The sequence below is a fragment of the Callithrix jacchus genome, chromosome 8, assembly GCF_049354715.1.
Source record: "Callithrix jacchus isolate 240 chromosome 8, calJac240_pri, whole genome shotgun sequence".
NCBI lineage: Eukaryota > Metazoa > Chordata > Mammalia > Primates > Cebidae > Callithrix > Callithrix jacchus.
Window position 1 is genome coordinate 12,196,752 of NC_133509.1, and position 17,725 is coordinate 12,214,476.

At 40.1% G+C, this 17,725-nt stretch overlaps 1 protein-coding gene across 4 annotated transcripts in view; it reads right to left on the minus strand.

Moving 5' to 3' along the window:
- CLPX (caseinolytic mitochondrial matrix peptidase chaperone subunit X) overlaps nt 1-17,725 on the minus strand; it is a 44,610-nt gene that overhangs the window by 20,302 nt on the left and 6,583 nt on the right. For all 4 annotated transcript variants that reach the window (XM_009005067.5, XM_002753242.6, XM_078333390.1 and 1 more), the window contains exons 3-5: nt 16,438-16,555; nt 4,530-4,684; nt 1,367-1,526 (exon numbers count right to left, since the gene is read on the minus strand). In XM_009005067.5, the coding sequence (XP_009003315.1) occupies nt 1,367-1,526; nt 4,530-4,684; nt 16,438-16,555 (433 nt within the window). The remainder of the gene's footprint in view (nt 1-1,366; nt 1,527-4,529; nt 4,685-16,437; nt 16,556-17,725) is intronic.

The following is a 17,725-nucleotide window of genomic DNA, read 5'->3' on the forward strand; positions in this document are numbered from 1 at the left end:
GATAATTAAAAGAATCTAAAATGATGGAATGTAGGCCGAAATCAGAGTTGTCTGGTCAACAATACAAAAACTTATTTTCATTTACTCTATTCATAAATGTTTTTAATAAAATCATTCTATTAATATACATTATTATCCATAGCAAATTGAGATTATACAGTATACTAGTATATCAGAACCTATCCTTAATAGAAATTGCACTTTGAATCACTTACAAATTTGCCCTTAAATTTAACACACTCTGTAGCTAGGACCCAAAGAAAAACAAATGCTGAATATATTAAGTTTTTATCTCCACATCACTAACACAGGCAAATGAAATTCTGTATCCTGAACCCAAGAGAACTGAGTTGCACAGAGCATTGCAAAGATCCATCACGGGGAACTGGTTGTGGTGAAATCTGTAATTCAAAAAGGATGTCTCAGTTTCTAGCCCAGTGGCTTTCAAACATTTTTTACTAGGACCCTCAATAAGCAGTATATTTTTGTGACTCAGAACCCATGCACGCATCACTGAAAACATTAGTTGTTTTTTTAATTTTTTTGAGATGGAGTCTTGCCGCCCAGGCTAGAGTGCAATGGTGCAATCTCAGTTCACTGCAACCTCCACCTCCCAGGCTCAAGCCATTCCTCCCAGGCTCCCAAACCATTCCTCCCAGGCTCAAGTCTCAGTCTCCCAAGTAGCTGCAACTACAGGCGTGCACCACCATGCCTGTCTAATTTTCATATTTTTAGTAGAGACTGGGTTTCACCATGTTGGCCAGGCAGGTCTTGAACTCCTGACCTCAAGTGATCTGCCCACCTCGCCCTCCAAAGTGCTGGGATTACAGGCATGAGCCACAGTGCCCGGCCTAAGAAATAATATTTACCTTAACTATAAGTTAATGTATTCTGGTATTTTCTATTCACACCTATCAAATTTATTAAAAATGCTGCTGGCAACCTACTAAAATGATTTCATGATCCACTAATGAGAAGTAACCTGCACTTTGAAAAATGCTGCGCTTTGCTGGGCGTGGATCACCTGAGGTCAGGAGCTTAAGACCAGCCTGGCCAACACGGTGAAACCCCACCTCTACTAAAAATACAAAAATCAGCTGGGCATGGTGGCGCATGCCTATAATCCCAGCTACTGGAAAGGCTGAGGCAGGAGAATCACTTGAACCGGGGAGGCGGAGGTTGCAGTGAGACCAGATTGCACCATTGCACTCCAGCCTGGTCAACAAGAGGGAAACTCCATCTCAAAAAAAAAAAAATGCTGCACTAATTAAATAAAAAGCATTTTAAGAAGAAAGTTAGGAATTACAAATAAAAACTACTTCTAAGCATAGCAATCTCTATTTAGGTCAATTATCAAATATGCTACCTCTTGGTGTTAATGATGTCTGCTTCTCAACCTCTGCTTGCTGTCTCAGATTAGCTGGGATATTATTATATATTCTCTTATAATGATTGTACACAGCAACTGAAAGCACCTTCTTAGCAAATGACTGGCCAACAACATACTTGTCGAGGTAGTTATAAATCTGAAAAATAATTAGGTGTAAATAATTTACTATGAGCTATTGTAAGAGCACACACATTAAAAAGGTATATGCTAAACATATTTGCTTACAGTTTTAAATCTGAACAAACTCTCTCATTAAAAATAAAATGACAAGGGTATGATACATTATATAGCAATGATTCAGAGTCCCTAAACACTAAATGAACAAAAACACATTCATTTGTTCTCTAGCTTAACGACGTCTAATTGTACTCTACTAGTGTTATGCTAATTTCTATTCTATAAACAATGCTATCGATCTTAATTTTTTAATAAAAAGTTAGTATTACAGTAATTTAGAATACACACACATGCCACCATGGGTCTAAAAGTATCAACATTAATGTAAATCATTAAAATAAATCTATACCTATCAAATGACTAATATTCTTCATAAGGATAACATATAAAAAACCCTTTTCAGAAACAGGTATTATATAATCAAAAGTCATTACACTATCAGTATCTATGTGTTTTAACACATTTAGTTTTTTCTCAGATATTAACTTTAAAGCTACTCATTTATCTAAATGAGACTCTAAAAACTTTATTCTTTTTTTTTTTTTTTTGAGATGGAGTTTCGCTCTTGTTACCCAGGCTGGAGTGCAATGGCGTGATCTTGGCTCACCACGACCTCCGCCTCGGGTTCAGTTTCCTCCCTCAGACTCCTGAGTAGCTGGGATTACAGGCACACGCCACCATGCCCAGCTAATTCTTTTGTATTTTTAGTAGAGACGGAGTTTCACCATGTTGACCAGGATGGTCTCGATCTCTTGACCTCGTAATCCACCTGCCTCGGCCTCCCAAAGTGCAGGGATTACAGGCATGAGCCAACGCGCCCGGCTTTAATTTTCTAAAAATATATTTTTTTCTCTTCTTGAGACAGGGTCTCACGGTGTTGGCCAGGCTGGTCTTGAACTCCTGGGGTCAAGCGATCCTCCTGCCTTGGCTTCCCAAAGTGCTGGGATTATGGGCATGAACCACAGCACCCTGCCCTAAAACTTTATTTTTAATAGAAGCTAAAGCTCTATTCTATAGTTGGTTATTGCTAACAGTTTGGAACCTAAGGTAAATTTTTTAAGTTTTTAGTGAATAGAAATGAAGTGGTTGGTGACCTGCTGGGCATGGTGGCTCACGCCTGTAATCCCCGCACAAAGTTGGGAGGCTGAGGCAGATGGATCACTTAAGCCCAGTAGGTGCAGACCAGTCTGAGCAACATGGTGAAACTCCATCTCTACAGAAATTATTTGGGCATGGTGACACACGCCTACAGTCCCAGCTACTGTAGAAACTGAAGTAGAAGGATCACTTAAGCCCAGGGAGGTTGAGGGTACAATGAACCATAAGCATGCCACTACACTCCAGCCCAGGCAACATAGTGAAACCCTGATTCAAAATAAATAAATAATTCACAAACTCCTGAAAATAGTTAAACTGCCTGGAATTTTTACTCAGGTGTCTGAAGTCTACACAAATTCATATAGAACCTGAAGCCCAAGCGCTGTATTTTCCTTTGTTTTGTTTTGGTTTTTTTTTTTTTTTTTTTTGAGACAGAGTTTCGCTCTTGTTACCCAGGCTGGAAGTACAATGGCACAATCTTGGCTCACTGCAACCTCCGCCTCCTGTGTTCAAGACATTCTCCTGCCTCAGCCTCCTGAGTGGCTGAGATTACAGGCGCCTGCCACCATGCCCGGCTAATTTTTGTATTTTTTAATAGGGACAAGGTTTCACCAGGTCGGCCAGGCTGGTCTTGAACTCCTGACCTTGTGATCCGCCTGCCTCGACCTCCCGAAGTGCTGGATTACAGGTGTGAACCACAGCACCTGGCCCCATTATTTTTACATGACAAATTCTTTAGTTGTTGAGCACATAGATTGTATTATAGTTTTAAACATCTTTATTCTTAGCAAATTATACCAATGACATTAAATCTATCACAGCATATTTGGAAGTAGAGACAAATGCACTGCTATCTAAACACAGTAGAAAAAGATACACTGAGGCAGTGATAAATGATCTAAGTGTGTAAACATCTGAGACACAGCCAGAACAGAAAGCGCGCGGCCAGGGTACAAGGGCTCCCAGTTCTCCAAAAGCACACACCAAGCACCCAATGGGGCTGATGGTACATTCTGTTATGTTTCACAGGACCAAATTATAATCTACCTGAGACTCCTAAAAAGAGTCCACAGTACCAAAGCCACAGTGCTATAAGGGGCAGCCCTAGGACACTGGCCATGAAAAAAATTACTTGCTTATATTGTTAGACTGAAGGCTGTTCTACCATACAATACACCAATTTAAGGAAGACAACTGTAGGCTTTTTGTTTTTCTTTTAAGGCTAGTCAAGTGGACCAGCCTAGGCTGGTGTTACTACTATTATTATTCTTTTATTGAGACAGAGTCTCACTCTGTCACCAGGCTGGAATGCAGTGGCATGATCTTGGCTCCATACAACCTCTGCCTCCCAGGCTCAAGTAATTCTCCTGACTCAGCCTCCAGAGTAGCTAGGATTACAGGTGCACACTACCATGCCCAGCTAATTTTTGTATTTTTAGTAGAAATGGGATTTCAACATGTTGGCCAGGATGGTCTCGATCTCCTGACCTCATGATCCGCCTCACCCAGTCGGCTGGTGTTATTTAAGAGCCCAAATGAACAAAATAAATCAAAAGCTGCTTGCTCTATTGTAAAGATATTATTTCACATTAACTTTAACTTTTAATTAACAAGTTAACATTTTAATAATTATCCAGCTATATTTCACTGCTACTGAATACAGTAATCATGACATGGGAAAAAGCAACAGACCCCATATCTAAATTCCAAAAGGCAATTAAAATTTAGCCACATACGGTCCATATTATGAATCTATAATACCTGTTTAGATACTAGTATTAGGATTCAATATAAACTTGGGAGAAGGAAGCAATGCAATGTTTACAACATAAAATACTTGTAAGATGGAGCTTAAGACTTATACCTTCTTAGGGGGAGGCGGTGGTTTCTGTTGGAATGCCAACTTTACAGCTTCTGCTGCTGATTCAGGTTCTTTAATTACACTTTTCTTTGAGTCCGCTTCAGATAGCACAACAAAAAAATGATGACATTTTTCACATTTGACAAAACGGGTAGATGCTGTAAAAGAAAACAGAGGTTAAGTAGAGGAAAATAAAAAATAATTCCAACAGTGTTTAACCTCAGAGACTCCACTGTAAATGAAAGCTATGCACTTGACACAAAGTAGGCCTGCTGTTCACTCTATTTGCCACACAGCCTCATTTATATACCAAGTATACTACAAAGATGGATTAGTTCAGTTAACCACCTTTTGTTCATTTCCTACTAGGTTCTTTCATTTTGTGATATACTTCATTAACAGAAATGACTGGATGAAATTCTTCCAACTTTCCATTCACTAAAAAGATTTTAAAACCTCTTTAAGAATATGGAGTAATCAGGAGGTTGAGGCAGGAGAACTGCCTGAACCCAGGAGGCGGAAGTTGCGGTGAGCCAAGATCACGCCATTGCACTCCAGCCTGGGTAACAAGAGCGAAGCTCCTTCTCAAAAAAAAAAAAAAAGAATATGGAGTAATCATATTTTATTGAAATACTTGAATGAACAAACTAAAAAAGTAAAATACAAAATTAATATATTTTTCCAATATTTTATTATTAAAAATTTCAAACATACACTTTGGAGGTTTTGAGAAGAAAAAAAATTTCAAACATATACAAAAGTTGAAAGAGATAAATTTATTTTAATCCCTAAAAATGTAAAAACATATATTCTTTAGATTTTCTTAAATCTATGAGCATTTTTTAAACCCTGACTTTGTAAATATATAAAATTATTTCATATCTTTATTTTCTTTACTAGTTCCTATTTCTCTGATCAAAAAACCTCTAAGAAACTAACAAAGTAATGACTTTCTCAGTCATACTGATTTGAAGATAATCATATTGCCTCTGAAAGCAATACAAAGGTAGTGTAAAATGAGGATAAAAAGTTTCTCTTTTTTCTTAAAAAAATGTTTGTGGGTACACAGTGGGTGAATGTGTTTATAAGGATTTCTCAATTCCAATGCATCAGTTACAGAATATTAAAGGTGATTTATTTTTCTTTTATCTTGTTCTTTTTTTTTTGAGACAGGGTCTTGATCTGCTGCTCAAGCTGAAGCACAGTGGTGTGATCACTGCTCACTGCAGCCTTGATCTCCTAAGTTCAAGCAATCGGGAGATTGAGACCATCCTGCCTAACATGGTGAAACCTCCCCCCGCACCCTGTCTCTATTAAAAAATACAAAAAATTAGCTGGGCATGGTGGCAGTCACGTGTAATCCCAGCTACTCGGGAGGCTGAGGCAGGAGAACTGCTTGAAGCGGAAGGCGGAGGTTCCAGTGAGATTGCGCCACTGCACCCCAGCCTGGACGACAAAGACAGACTTGGTCTCAGAAAAAAAACTGTGTAATCTAACTAGAAAGAGAGAACTGCAGAGAAAAAAAAAAAATCTTTATGAAATTTTTTTTCCTTTGGGAAAATTTTAAATAAAATGATATATCCACAGATTACAGGGAAAACTGCACTAGCAAGCACACCTGAGTCTTTACAAAATAATCTAAATGGAAAAAAATAGACAATTCCACATTAAAAAAAAAAAAAAACAAAAACTTCAGGTTGGGCACAGTGGCTCAGGCCTGTAATCCCAGCACTTTGGGAGGCTGAGGTGGGTGGATCACTTGAGGTCAGGAGTTCAAGAGCACCCTGGCCAACAGGACAAAAACCCATCTCTACTAAAAATACAAAAATTAGCTGGGCGTGGCAGCAGGTGCCTGTAATCCCAGCTACTTTGGAGGCTGCAGCAGGATAATTGCTCAAACCCAGGAGGCAGAGGGTGCACGGAGCCAAGATTGCGCCACTGCACTCCAGCCTTGGTGATACAGAGTGAGACTTCATCTAAAAAAAAAAAAAAAAAACAGGTGAAAACACAAGAATTTTAAAAAAAAACAGAAACACGAGAATTGATTTAATTAATAATTGAGAAGTTTCTTTTATTTTTGAGACAAAGTCTCACTCTTTTGCCCAGCTGGGGTGGAGTGGCGCAATCTCAACCTCCGCCTCATGAAATTCTCCTGCCTCAGCGTCCCGAGTAGCTGGGACTACAGATGCACACCAACATGCCAACTAGTCTGTGTATTTTTAGTAAAGACAGGGTTTCACTATGTTGGGAAGGCTGGTGTCGAACTCCTGACCTCAGGTGATCCACCCGCCTCGGCCTCCCAAAGTGCTGGGATTACAGGCGTTGAGCCACCATGCCTGGCCATATTTCTGTTCTTAAACAAAACACTAACTAAAAATATATTCTGGGCCAGGCGTAGTGGCTCACACCTGAATCCCAGCACTTTGGAGGCCGAGGTGGTGGATCAATGAGGTCAGGAGTTCGAGACCAGCCTGCCCAATATAGTGAAACCCTGTCTTTACTAAAAATACACAAATTAGTTGTAGTGTTTGTGTGTGCCTGTAATCCTAGCTACTTGGGATGCTGTGGCATGAGCATTGCTTAAACCTGGGAGGTGGAGGTTGTAGTGAGTTGGGATCACGCCACTGCACTCCAGCTAGGGAAACAGAGTGAGACTTCATCTTTTTTTTTTTTTGAGACAGAGTTTTGCTCTTGTTACCCAGGCTGGAGTGCAGTCGGCTCACCGCAACCTCCACCTCCTGGGTTCAGGCAATTCTCCTGCCTCAGCCTCCTGAGTAGCTGGGATTACAGGCATGCGCCACCATGCCCAGCTAATTTTTTGTATTTTTAGTAGAGATGGGGTTTCACCATGTTGACCAGGATGGCCTCGATCTCTTGACCTCGTGATCCATCCGCCTTGGCCTCCCAAAGTGCTGGGATTACAGAGACTCCATCTTAAAAAACAAACCAACCAACAAACAAACACACACATTCTAGATAAACTTTAATAGGAATTTTTAAAGAATAAGAGGTCTCATTGATGTTTTCTATTTACGGATCACCAATAAATGCTTACATAAAGAAAAAGATCAAGCTATTCGAAGTATCTGTGGCTAACACAAGCCTAAATAAATAACCACCATTTCCTATCAACAGGAATGATTGTCAATGCCTTTATAATAAGGCACTAGTTTACGATTGTTACTGGTGATGGTAAACAGGGCAAGGATTAAAGGGCAGAGAAGCCTCTGACCTAGTTCAGGTGGCGTGACAGGAAAATCTGGCCTGAGACCACAAACACAAAATATTTCACTAAGGAAATGAGGTCAAAGGGAAAGGCAATAAACACCAACAAATCACATCCCTCTTTGTTTACTGCTGAAAGGTTGTTTAAATTTGACTTGAATATTTGCAATACAATTTTACACTGACTCATGTTCAACATATAGCTAAATTCAAGGATTCAATGTTATTAGTCAAAATGTTATTTTGGAAAAAAAAATACAAGCATTGCAATGCACATTTTTTTTTTTACTCCAACAGCAAGGGGTAAAACTCTAATTTTGTTAAGTTACCAGGAGATAAATAGAATTCTTTCCTTTAAACAGTTACTACAAGTATCTTAGATTTCTTTACATAAAATTTTGTAGGGCTGGGTGCAGTGGATCATGCCTATAATCCCGGCACTCTGGGAGGCTGAGGCAGGTGTATCACTTGAGGTCAGGAGTTCAAGACCAGCTGGACTAACATGGTGAAACTTCATCTCTACTAAAAATACAAAATTAGCTGGGCATGGTGGCACATGCCTGTAATCCCAGCTACTTCGGAGGCTAAGACAAGAGAATTGCTTGAACCCAGGAGGTGGAGGTTGTAGTGAGCTGAGATCGCGCCATTGCACTCCAGCCTAGGCAAAAAGAGCAAACCTCTGTCTCAAAAAAAAAAAATTTGTCCCCATGAAACATGCTTGTATAACATGCCAAAGACAAGAAAGACTACCTTAGTGAAAAGCCATTCACGAAATTGTTTAAATGAAAGTTCGTTATTTTGAATGAACTACATAAAATCTCCAAACCACTGCAGAAAAGTTTAATTCCAACTCCAGGAGCAACATTAAGTACAGGCTGGGCACGGTGGCTCACACCTGTAATCCCAGCACTTTGGGAAGCCAAGGCAGGTGGATCACCTGAGGTCAGGAGTTTAAGACCAGTCTGGCCAACATAGGTAAACCCCGTCTCTACCAATAATATAAAATTAGTTGGTGTGATGGTGCATGCCTGTAATCCCAGTTACTCAGGAGGCTGAGGCAGGATAATCACTTGAACCCAGGAGGTGGTGGTTGCAGTGAACAAAGATCACACCACTGCACTCCAGCCTGGGCGACAAGAACAAAACTCCAACGCAAAAAAAAAAAGAAAGAAACATTAAGAACAGTAAGCAAAAACAACTAAAGTCTCTACCTTAAATAAAGGTAGAGATACGATTCATGTTTGACAAGTTATTTTTTTTAAATGGGCCAAAGAAAACCAAAGAATAGTACATATGTATTCTTAGTCCTTATGATTAGAAGATTCTCAGATATTACTCTTCTTTCCCCAATTTCTGATGATTTTCTACATATTCATTATGGTAGCTATAAAAATAGTATTTTATTCCACAAAGTTAAGCAAGAGTAACCTATTTTAATAACACTATGAGGAAACAACAAACTCACTACAAATATACATAGGATGAAATAGTACACAGCAGGGCCTATGAGCTAATAATAGTTTTCACATTTTTAAATAGTTGAGGAAAAAATCAAGACAATGAAAGTTATATGAAATTCAAATCTCAGTGTATATACAAAGTTTTATTGGAACACAGTCATACTCATTCATTTACATTGTCTATGGCTACTTCTGCACTTTGGCAACAAACTAAACACTTAAAACGGACCAGATGGCCCACAAAGCCTAAAATATTTGCTATTTGGTCTTTTATAGTAAAAGTTTGCTGACTCCTGTTATAAAACATTTAAAAGGAAAAAGACTACCCACAGAATGAGAGGAAATATTTGCAAATTGTGTACACGAATGGGAGTCCAGTGTCCAAAATATATACAGAACTCAACAATAGGGCTGGGCGCAGTGGCTCACGCCTGTAATCCCAGCACTTTGGGAGGCCGAGGCGGGTGGATCACAAGGTCAAGAGATCGAGACCATCCTGGTCAACATGGTAAAACCCCATCTCTACTAAAAATACAAAAAAAATTAGCTGGGCATGGTGGCACGTGCCTGTAATCCCAGCTACTCGGGAGGCTGAGGCAGGAGAATTGCCTGAACCCAGGAGGCGGAGGTTGCAGTGAGCCGAGATCGCACCATTGCACTCCAGCCTGGGTAACAAGAGCGAAACTCAGTCTCAAAAAGAAAAAAAAAAAAACTCAACAATAAAAAGGTAACTCAATTTAAAATTGGACAAAAAAGATTTAAACTGACACTTCTCCAAAGACAGACAAATGGCCAATAAACATAAGAAAAGATGCTCAACATCACTAGTCATTAGGGAAATGCAAATCAAAACCACAGGGAGTCTGGGTGAGGGGACCAACACCTGTAATCCCAGCACTGTGGGAAGCCAAGGCAGGAGCATCACTTGAGCCCATGAGTTTGGGGCCAACCTGGGCAACATAAATGATACCCTGTCTCTGGGGTGGCATGTGCCTATAGTCCCAGCTATTCAGGAGGCTGAGGTGGGAGGAAAGCTAGAACCCAGGAGGTTGAGGCTAAAGTGAGCTATGATTGCACCACTGCATTGTAGCCTGGGTGACAGAGCAAGATCCTGTTTCTTTTTCTTTTCTTTTTTTAATAGAGATGGGGTTTCTCCATGTTGGCCAAGCTGGTCTCAAACTCCTGACCTCAGGTGATCCACGCACCTCAGCCTCCCAAAGTGCTGGGATTACAGGCATGAGCCACCGCACCCAGCCCACAAGATCCTGTTACTAAAAACAAAATAAAACCAAAAAAAAAAAAAAAAAAAAAAAAAGCACACGATGAGATACCACTTCATATCCATATGAATAAAGACAGGCTGGGCGCTATGGCTCACGTCTGTAATCCCAGAACTTTGGGAGGCCAAGGCAGGCAGAGCACCTGAGGTCAGGAGTTCGAGACCAGCCTGACCAATATGGTGAAACTCCGTCTCTAATAAAAATACAAAAATTAGCCAGGCATGGTGGTGGGCACCTGTAGTCCAAGCTACTCAGGAGGCTGAAGCAGGAGAATTGCTTGAACCTGGGAAGCAGAGGTTGCAGTGAGCCGAGATCGCTCCACTGCACTCCAGCCTGGCTACAAGACCAAGACTCAGTCTCAGAAAAGAAAATAAACTTTAAAAAAACAATGAAATACTGATATATGCTGCAACCTGGATAAACCTTGAAAACACCCTAAAGAAGGCTGATATGAAATGCCACATATCGCATAATTCCATTATATGAGATACCCAGAGTAGACAAATCCACTGATACAGATAGTAGTTAATAGTTAACAGGGGCTAGGAGGGGAGAAGGGTGGAGAGTGACTAAGGGCTATGGGGTTTCTTCTTTCTGAGGTGATGAAAAATGTTCTGGAATTAGACAGTGGAGATGATCATACAATTTGGTAAATATCTTAAAACCACAGAGAATGAACTACATGGTATAATGATGATATCTCAAACAAGTAAATTTTTAAAAGGAAAAGACTAGGCCCACATGTACAGCTGTCCCTTGGCACACACAGGGGACTAGTTCTAGGACCACCAACATATAACGAAATCCATGCACACTCAAATCCGCAGCTGGCCCCATGGAACCCACATATACAAAAAGTCAGCTCCCCATATACACTAGACTTATGTGTTTGGATGAAAATTAACAAGGTATAAGTGGACCTGAGCAATTTGAACCCACTGTTCAAGAGTCCACTATATTAACATACGCAGCTCTCAAAACATAGCTTACTGAAAACAAGCAATTTGCAAAAATATGAATATTTATACTTTTTTTAAAATCACATGTTCAATGAAGATATATTGGAGAACTTTAGCTTCGTCTATAAGGGCCTACTCTTTTCTCATGAAGGAGGATCTATATATGCATTCCTCAAGTAATTAAAAATAATTACATGACAAAAACTAGGCAATTATCTAAACAGGCCATTCACAAAAGAATTACAAGTGAACAAAAAGCATATAAAAAGATGTTTACCAACTAGTACCCCAATAAATGCAGACTTAAAAAAAATGCAGGCTGGGCATGGTGGCTCATGTCTGTAATCCCAGCACTTTGGGAGGCCGAGGTAGGTGGATCACCTGAGGTCAGGAGTTCGAGACCAGCCTTCCCAACATGGTAAAAACAGAAATTATCTGGGTGTGGTAGCAGGCACCTGTAATCCCAGCTACTTGGGAGGCCGAGGCAGGAGAATCACTTGAACCCAGGAGACGGAGGTTGCAGTGAGCGGAGACTGCACCACTGCACTCCAGCCTGGGTGACAAGAGCAAAACTCCAACTCAAAAAGAAAAACGATAATAAAATGCAGGCTGAGTATCCCTTAACCAAAATAGTTTCAGAGTTCAAATGTTTTCAGGTTTTGGAATATTTGCAGAAATACACTGGTTAAGCACTCCTACGTGAAATCCAAAATTTGAAATGCCCAGTGGAGCATTTCCTTTAAGCATCATGATGGCACTGAGAAATTCAGGATTTCGAAGCATTTTGAACTCCAGATTTTCAGACTAGGGATGCTCAACCTGTAAGTAACCTGAGATCAAATAAAACTCTCTTAAGGACAATGAACACCCAACTTTTAGGATCAGACACAGAAGGAGTCAAAAGGATGCATTCCAAAAAGACTTATTATGGGTAGGCAAAACCAAGGAAGGAGGAGCTTATTGCAGTGCTAGGGCCTACAGTTACAGAGGACAGGGATAGTGTCACAATCATCTGCACATTTTCTGAGGCCAGTGGTGTCTGGATCAATACATTTGCTTATTAATTCTGTATATAAGTGTGTGCTCTTTTTTTTCATTCTTTCCTTCCACATTTTCTACTCCCATATCACCATCCCCAATTAGAATTTTCAAAGCAAACAGGACTCAGTCTTGAATTGATGACAGTAAAGTAGTGTTTCCACACTTGGTCCAACTACTAATATACAGATACTACTGACATACAGATTCTAGGACCCCATCCCACAGCTACAGAATCTTAATCTCTAGGGAAGGAGTTTGGGAATTTCTAAGTTTAACAGTCATCTTTAGTGATGAATACAACCTGGTAAGTTTTGGAAAGAATGCATAGAAGTAAATTTAATCCCAAGGAGCTAGTTTACTCCTAAAGAATCTCCAGATGGTAGAAATGTATGAGATAAGAAATTCCTATCTTATCTTAATAGTAAATCTTCATGGCTATGTGACCTTAAATGAGTTACTTAAACTTGCTAAATCTCAAGTTTCTTCATTTATAAAAAGGAGAATACTCTTCCTTATGACAAAATGAGATTGCAAGAATAAAACTATATATGTTAGGCCAGGCGCAGTGGCTCACGCCTATAAACCCAGCACTTTGGGAGGCCGAGGCGGGTGGATCACAAGGTCAAGAGATCAAGACCATCCTGGTCAATGAGGTGAAACCCCGTCTCTACTAAAAATACAAAAATCGGCTGGGCATGGTGGTGCGCGCCTGTAGTCCCAGCTACTCAGGAGGCTGAGGCAGGAGAATTGCTTGAACCCAGAAGGTGTAGGTTGCGGTGAGCCGAGATCATGCCATTGCACTCCAGCCTGGGTAACAAGAGCGAAACTCCATCTCAAAAAAAAAAAACTATATATGTTGGCATTTATTAAATATTAGTTTCTTTCCTTCTCTACTCTAAGAAATTTTTTTTTTTTTTTGAAATGCAGTTTCGCTCATTTGCCAGGGTAGCATGCAGTGGCACAATCTCGGGTCACTGCAGCCTCCGCCTTCCTGGGTTCAAGCAGTTCTCCTGCCTCAGCCTCCCAGGGGATTACAGGTGCCCACCACCACACACAGCTAATTTTCTGTATTTTTAGTAGAGACAGCATTTCACCATGTTGGCCAGGCTGGTCTCGAACTCCTGACCTCAGGTGATCCGCTCACCTTGGCCTCCCAAACTGCTGGGATTACAGTAATAAGACACCAGCCCAGCAAGAAATTATTCTTTAGGGTACTGTAAAGGCTGAAATGTTTATTTCAAGAAAAAAAGGATGCTCGCCGGGTGTGGTGGCTCACATCTGTAATCCCAGCACTTTGGGAGGCCGAGGCGGGTGGATTACCTGAGGTAGGAGTTCGAGACTAGTCTGACCAACATGGTGAAACCCCTGTCTCAAAAAAAAAAAGAAAAAAAAGAGGAAAATTTCTTGATTAAAATATGAGACACTGACCTTATAAACTGAGCAATTCTTGGCCTATAATTTTATTACATCACATCAAATTTGTTTAGAAAGTTTTATCATCCGGTTCTACACCCCTTTTTTTTTTTGAGATGGAGTTTCGCTCTGTCCCTCAGGCTGGAGGAGTGCAGTGGTGAGATCTTGGCTCACCGTGACCTCCACCTCCCAGGTTCAAGCGATTCTCCTGTCTTTATCTCCTGAATAGCTGGGATGACAGATGTATGCAGACAAGGTTTCACCATGTTGGGTAGGCTGGTCTCAAACTCCTGACCTCAAGTCATCCGCCTGCCTCAGCCTCCTGAAGTCCTGTGATTACTGGCATGAGCCACTGTGCCAGGACCACTTTCATTTTATGTGTGATTCAAATTAAATTTTGTTCAGAGCCCCTAATATTCCAGCTATGTGATGGAGCTACTTTAAGTCTTTCCAGTACCTATAAACATACTATGGCCAGGCACAGTGGCTCACACGTGTAATCCCAGCACTTTGGGAGGTCGAGGAGGGCGGATCATGAGGGCAAGAGATTGAGACCATCTTGGCCAACATGGTGAAACCCTGTCTCTACTAAAAATACAAAAATCAGCGGGGCATGGTGGCACACACCTGTAATCCCAGCTATTCAGGAGGCTGAGGCAAAGGTTGTAGTGAGTCGAGATTGCACCACTGCACTCTAGCCTGGTAACAGAGTTAAGACTCCGCCTCAAAATAAACAAACAAAAAACCAAAAAACTATATCTAGTACCTTTTCATATGGTAGCCAATTACTATTCATGGTAAATGTGAAATTGTAATCAAAGTCTCAAAATAAGGGTCAGGAAAGAGAGAATACTCTCTAGCCAACCATCAGACACTGAATTCTTACAATCATGAAGCTTTCTACAACTGGATTATACAGAAAGGATGACATGGTGGTACAATTAATTACCATCAACTCTAGATCATTTAAGTAATGAGTTTTTTGATTATTTGATTCATTAATGAAAATATCTGTAATAGCATCTTTGCATTTCAGAGTTACCAACACTAATGGCAAAAGTAGAATAGCTGATTTTTTCCTTCTTTTCTTTTTTTGAGACAGGCTCTTTCCTTGCCACTGAGGCCGGAGTTCAATGGCTGGCTCACTGAAGACTCACCTCCCAGGCTTAAGCAATCCTCCTACCTCAGTCCCCCGAGTAGCTGTGACTTTAGCCATGCGCCATCATGCCTGGCTAATTTTTGTATCTTTTATACATATGGGGTTTTGCCATGTTGCTCTGGCTGGTTCTGAACCTCTGGGCTCAAGAAATCTGCCTACCTCAGCCTCCAAAAGTGCTGGGATTACAGGTGTGAGTCACTGTACCCAGCCCTGATTTCTTCCTTCTCTGAGTGTCTGAATCATTAATAATTACCAGATGGTTCCCAGAATTGAGGGCTTACCACCTTTGGTAAGTATTAAGGGAAATTACCTTAATATTTGAATGACTGGCCTTCCCAGCCATGTGAGATACTCAATATGTATTCGAAGAATGTAGTAATAAATACAGAATAAATAAGTCTTGGTTCTCCTATAGCCTAACAGTCACATCCAGAAATTGACAAAATCTAAATGTGAAATAAACACAAGCAAAATAAAGCAGCAAATATTTTTCTTAAATTGTCTTTTATACAACAGTGCAAAGTATTACCAGTCCTGAGGATTTTCTAGTATATGGTGAACTTAAGACAGGATCAGGTAAACTCATACAATTTATATATAATTTATATACCAAAGAAAGTTACACAAATTTATATATTTTATATAATTCACATTTCTACACAATTAATATAATTTATAGTGTGTGTGTGTGTGTTTTCTTTTTGAGACAGGTTCTCTGTCACCCAGGATGGAGTACAGTAGCAAGATCACGGCTCACTGCAGCCTCAACCTTCTTAAGAGAAGTAGCTAGGATCACAGGTATGCACCACCATAACTAGCTTTTTTTTTTTTTTTTTTTTTTTGGCAGAGTCAGGTGTCTCAACATGTTGCCCAGACAGGTCTTGAACTTCTAGGCTTAAGAGATCCTCCCATCTCCACCTCCCAAAGTGCTGAGATTACAGGCATGAGCCATTTGCGCCTGGCCTATATTTATAAATTTTACATAATTGGGCCAGGTACGGTGCCTCACAGCTGTAATCCTGGCACTTTCAGAGGCCAAGGCAGGCGCATCACCTGAGGTTGAGAGTTTGAGACTAACCAGACCAACACAGAGAAAATCTATCTCTACTAAACACTGAAAACTTAGCCGGGCGTGGTGGCTCATGCCTGTAATTCCAGCTACTCAGGAGGCTGAGGCAGGAGAATCACTCGAACCCAGGAGGTGGAAGCTGCAGTGAACTGAGATCGCGCCATTGCACTCCAGCTTGGGCAACAAAAGTGAAATTCTGTCCCAAAATAATAAATATGTAAATAAATTTTACATAATTTACATATTTCTATACATTTAATAATTTATAGAAAATGTAGGGAAAAAACAGAAGACGTAATACTTACACACAAAGGTCTCTACATGTGTGCACAAGTCACCACATTTAGGACAGCGAAGCTGGTTTCCACCTTTCCCAGAATTCCCAGAGCCTGATTTCTTACTACTTCCCTCACTTGCTGATTTCTAATTTTTATGAAGGAGAAAAAAGGAAGAGTTTCAATTACTAGTTTCAGGCAACCAACTTAAATATAAACAATACTGTTTGTGGCCGGGCGCGGTGGCTCAAGCCTGTAATCCCAGCACTTTGGGAGGCCGAGGCGGGTGGATCACGAGGTCAACAGATCGAGACCATCTTGGTCAACATGGTGAAACCCCGTCTCTACTAAAATTACAAAAAATTAGCTGGGCACGGTGGCATGTGCCTGTAATCCCAGCCACTCAGGAGGCTGAGGCAGGAGAATTGCCTGAACCCAGGAGGCAGAGACTGCGGTGAGCCGAGATGGCGCCATTGCACTCTAGACTGGGTAACAAGAGCGAAACTCCGTCTCAAAAAATAAAAAAATAAAAATAAAAATAAAAAAAAAATAAAATAAAATAAAAATAAAAAAAAAAAACAATACTGTTTGTAACTAATGTTATAATTTTCTAAATTTCTAGAATGAAATTATTAGTATAGTTTGTAATTCTACTATTACTGGTGTCAGAAGATCTATTCACTTCAAAAGGCAAATCAGTTCTAGTAAATACATGTAAATCTGTAGTCCTCCTTTATATGACACGTGCCAACATGTAAAATGAATAGCTTTCATTCAATGACTCAATAGGCACTAGAAAAGTTACTAAGCTTAAAAACTACATTTCAGTGAAATTGAATCATGGCAGGTAGTGATTCTGACTATTCTTAGACATAACTTATCTCTAAAATGGGAATAATTTTACCTACATCAGAGAGTCACTGTTAGGGTTAAGTATGGATATGTAAGTGCCTCACATTTCGTCTAACATAAAATTAACTCAAGTGTTACTCAAATTCACATAATGAAAAAAACTGGTAAGTCACTGACCCAATACAACTACCAGTCATCTACTTACTAGCTACAACATTAAGTTATACCACAAATCTGCAATTTTTAGGTAGAAGATAAAGTGAGGTTTATACCAGAAGAAGTTATAAGAGCTGTATGAAAGCAGGAAATGATGGCTACTCCTAACTCAATCTTACTGACTATACAGGTTATTAAATGACACTTCTTTACTTTGGGATGTTAGAAATTTTAATTACTGCTTCCATGTGCAATGCTTATAAAAGTATTTTAAGGTTCAAAATGAAACATCTAATTACATAAAATTCTT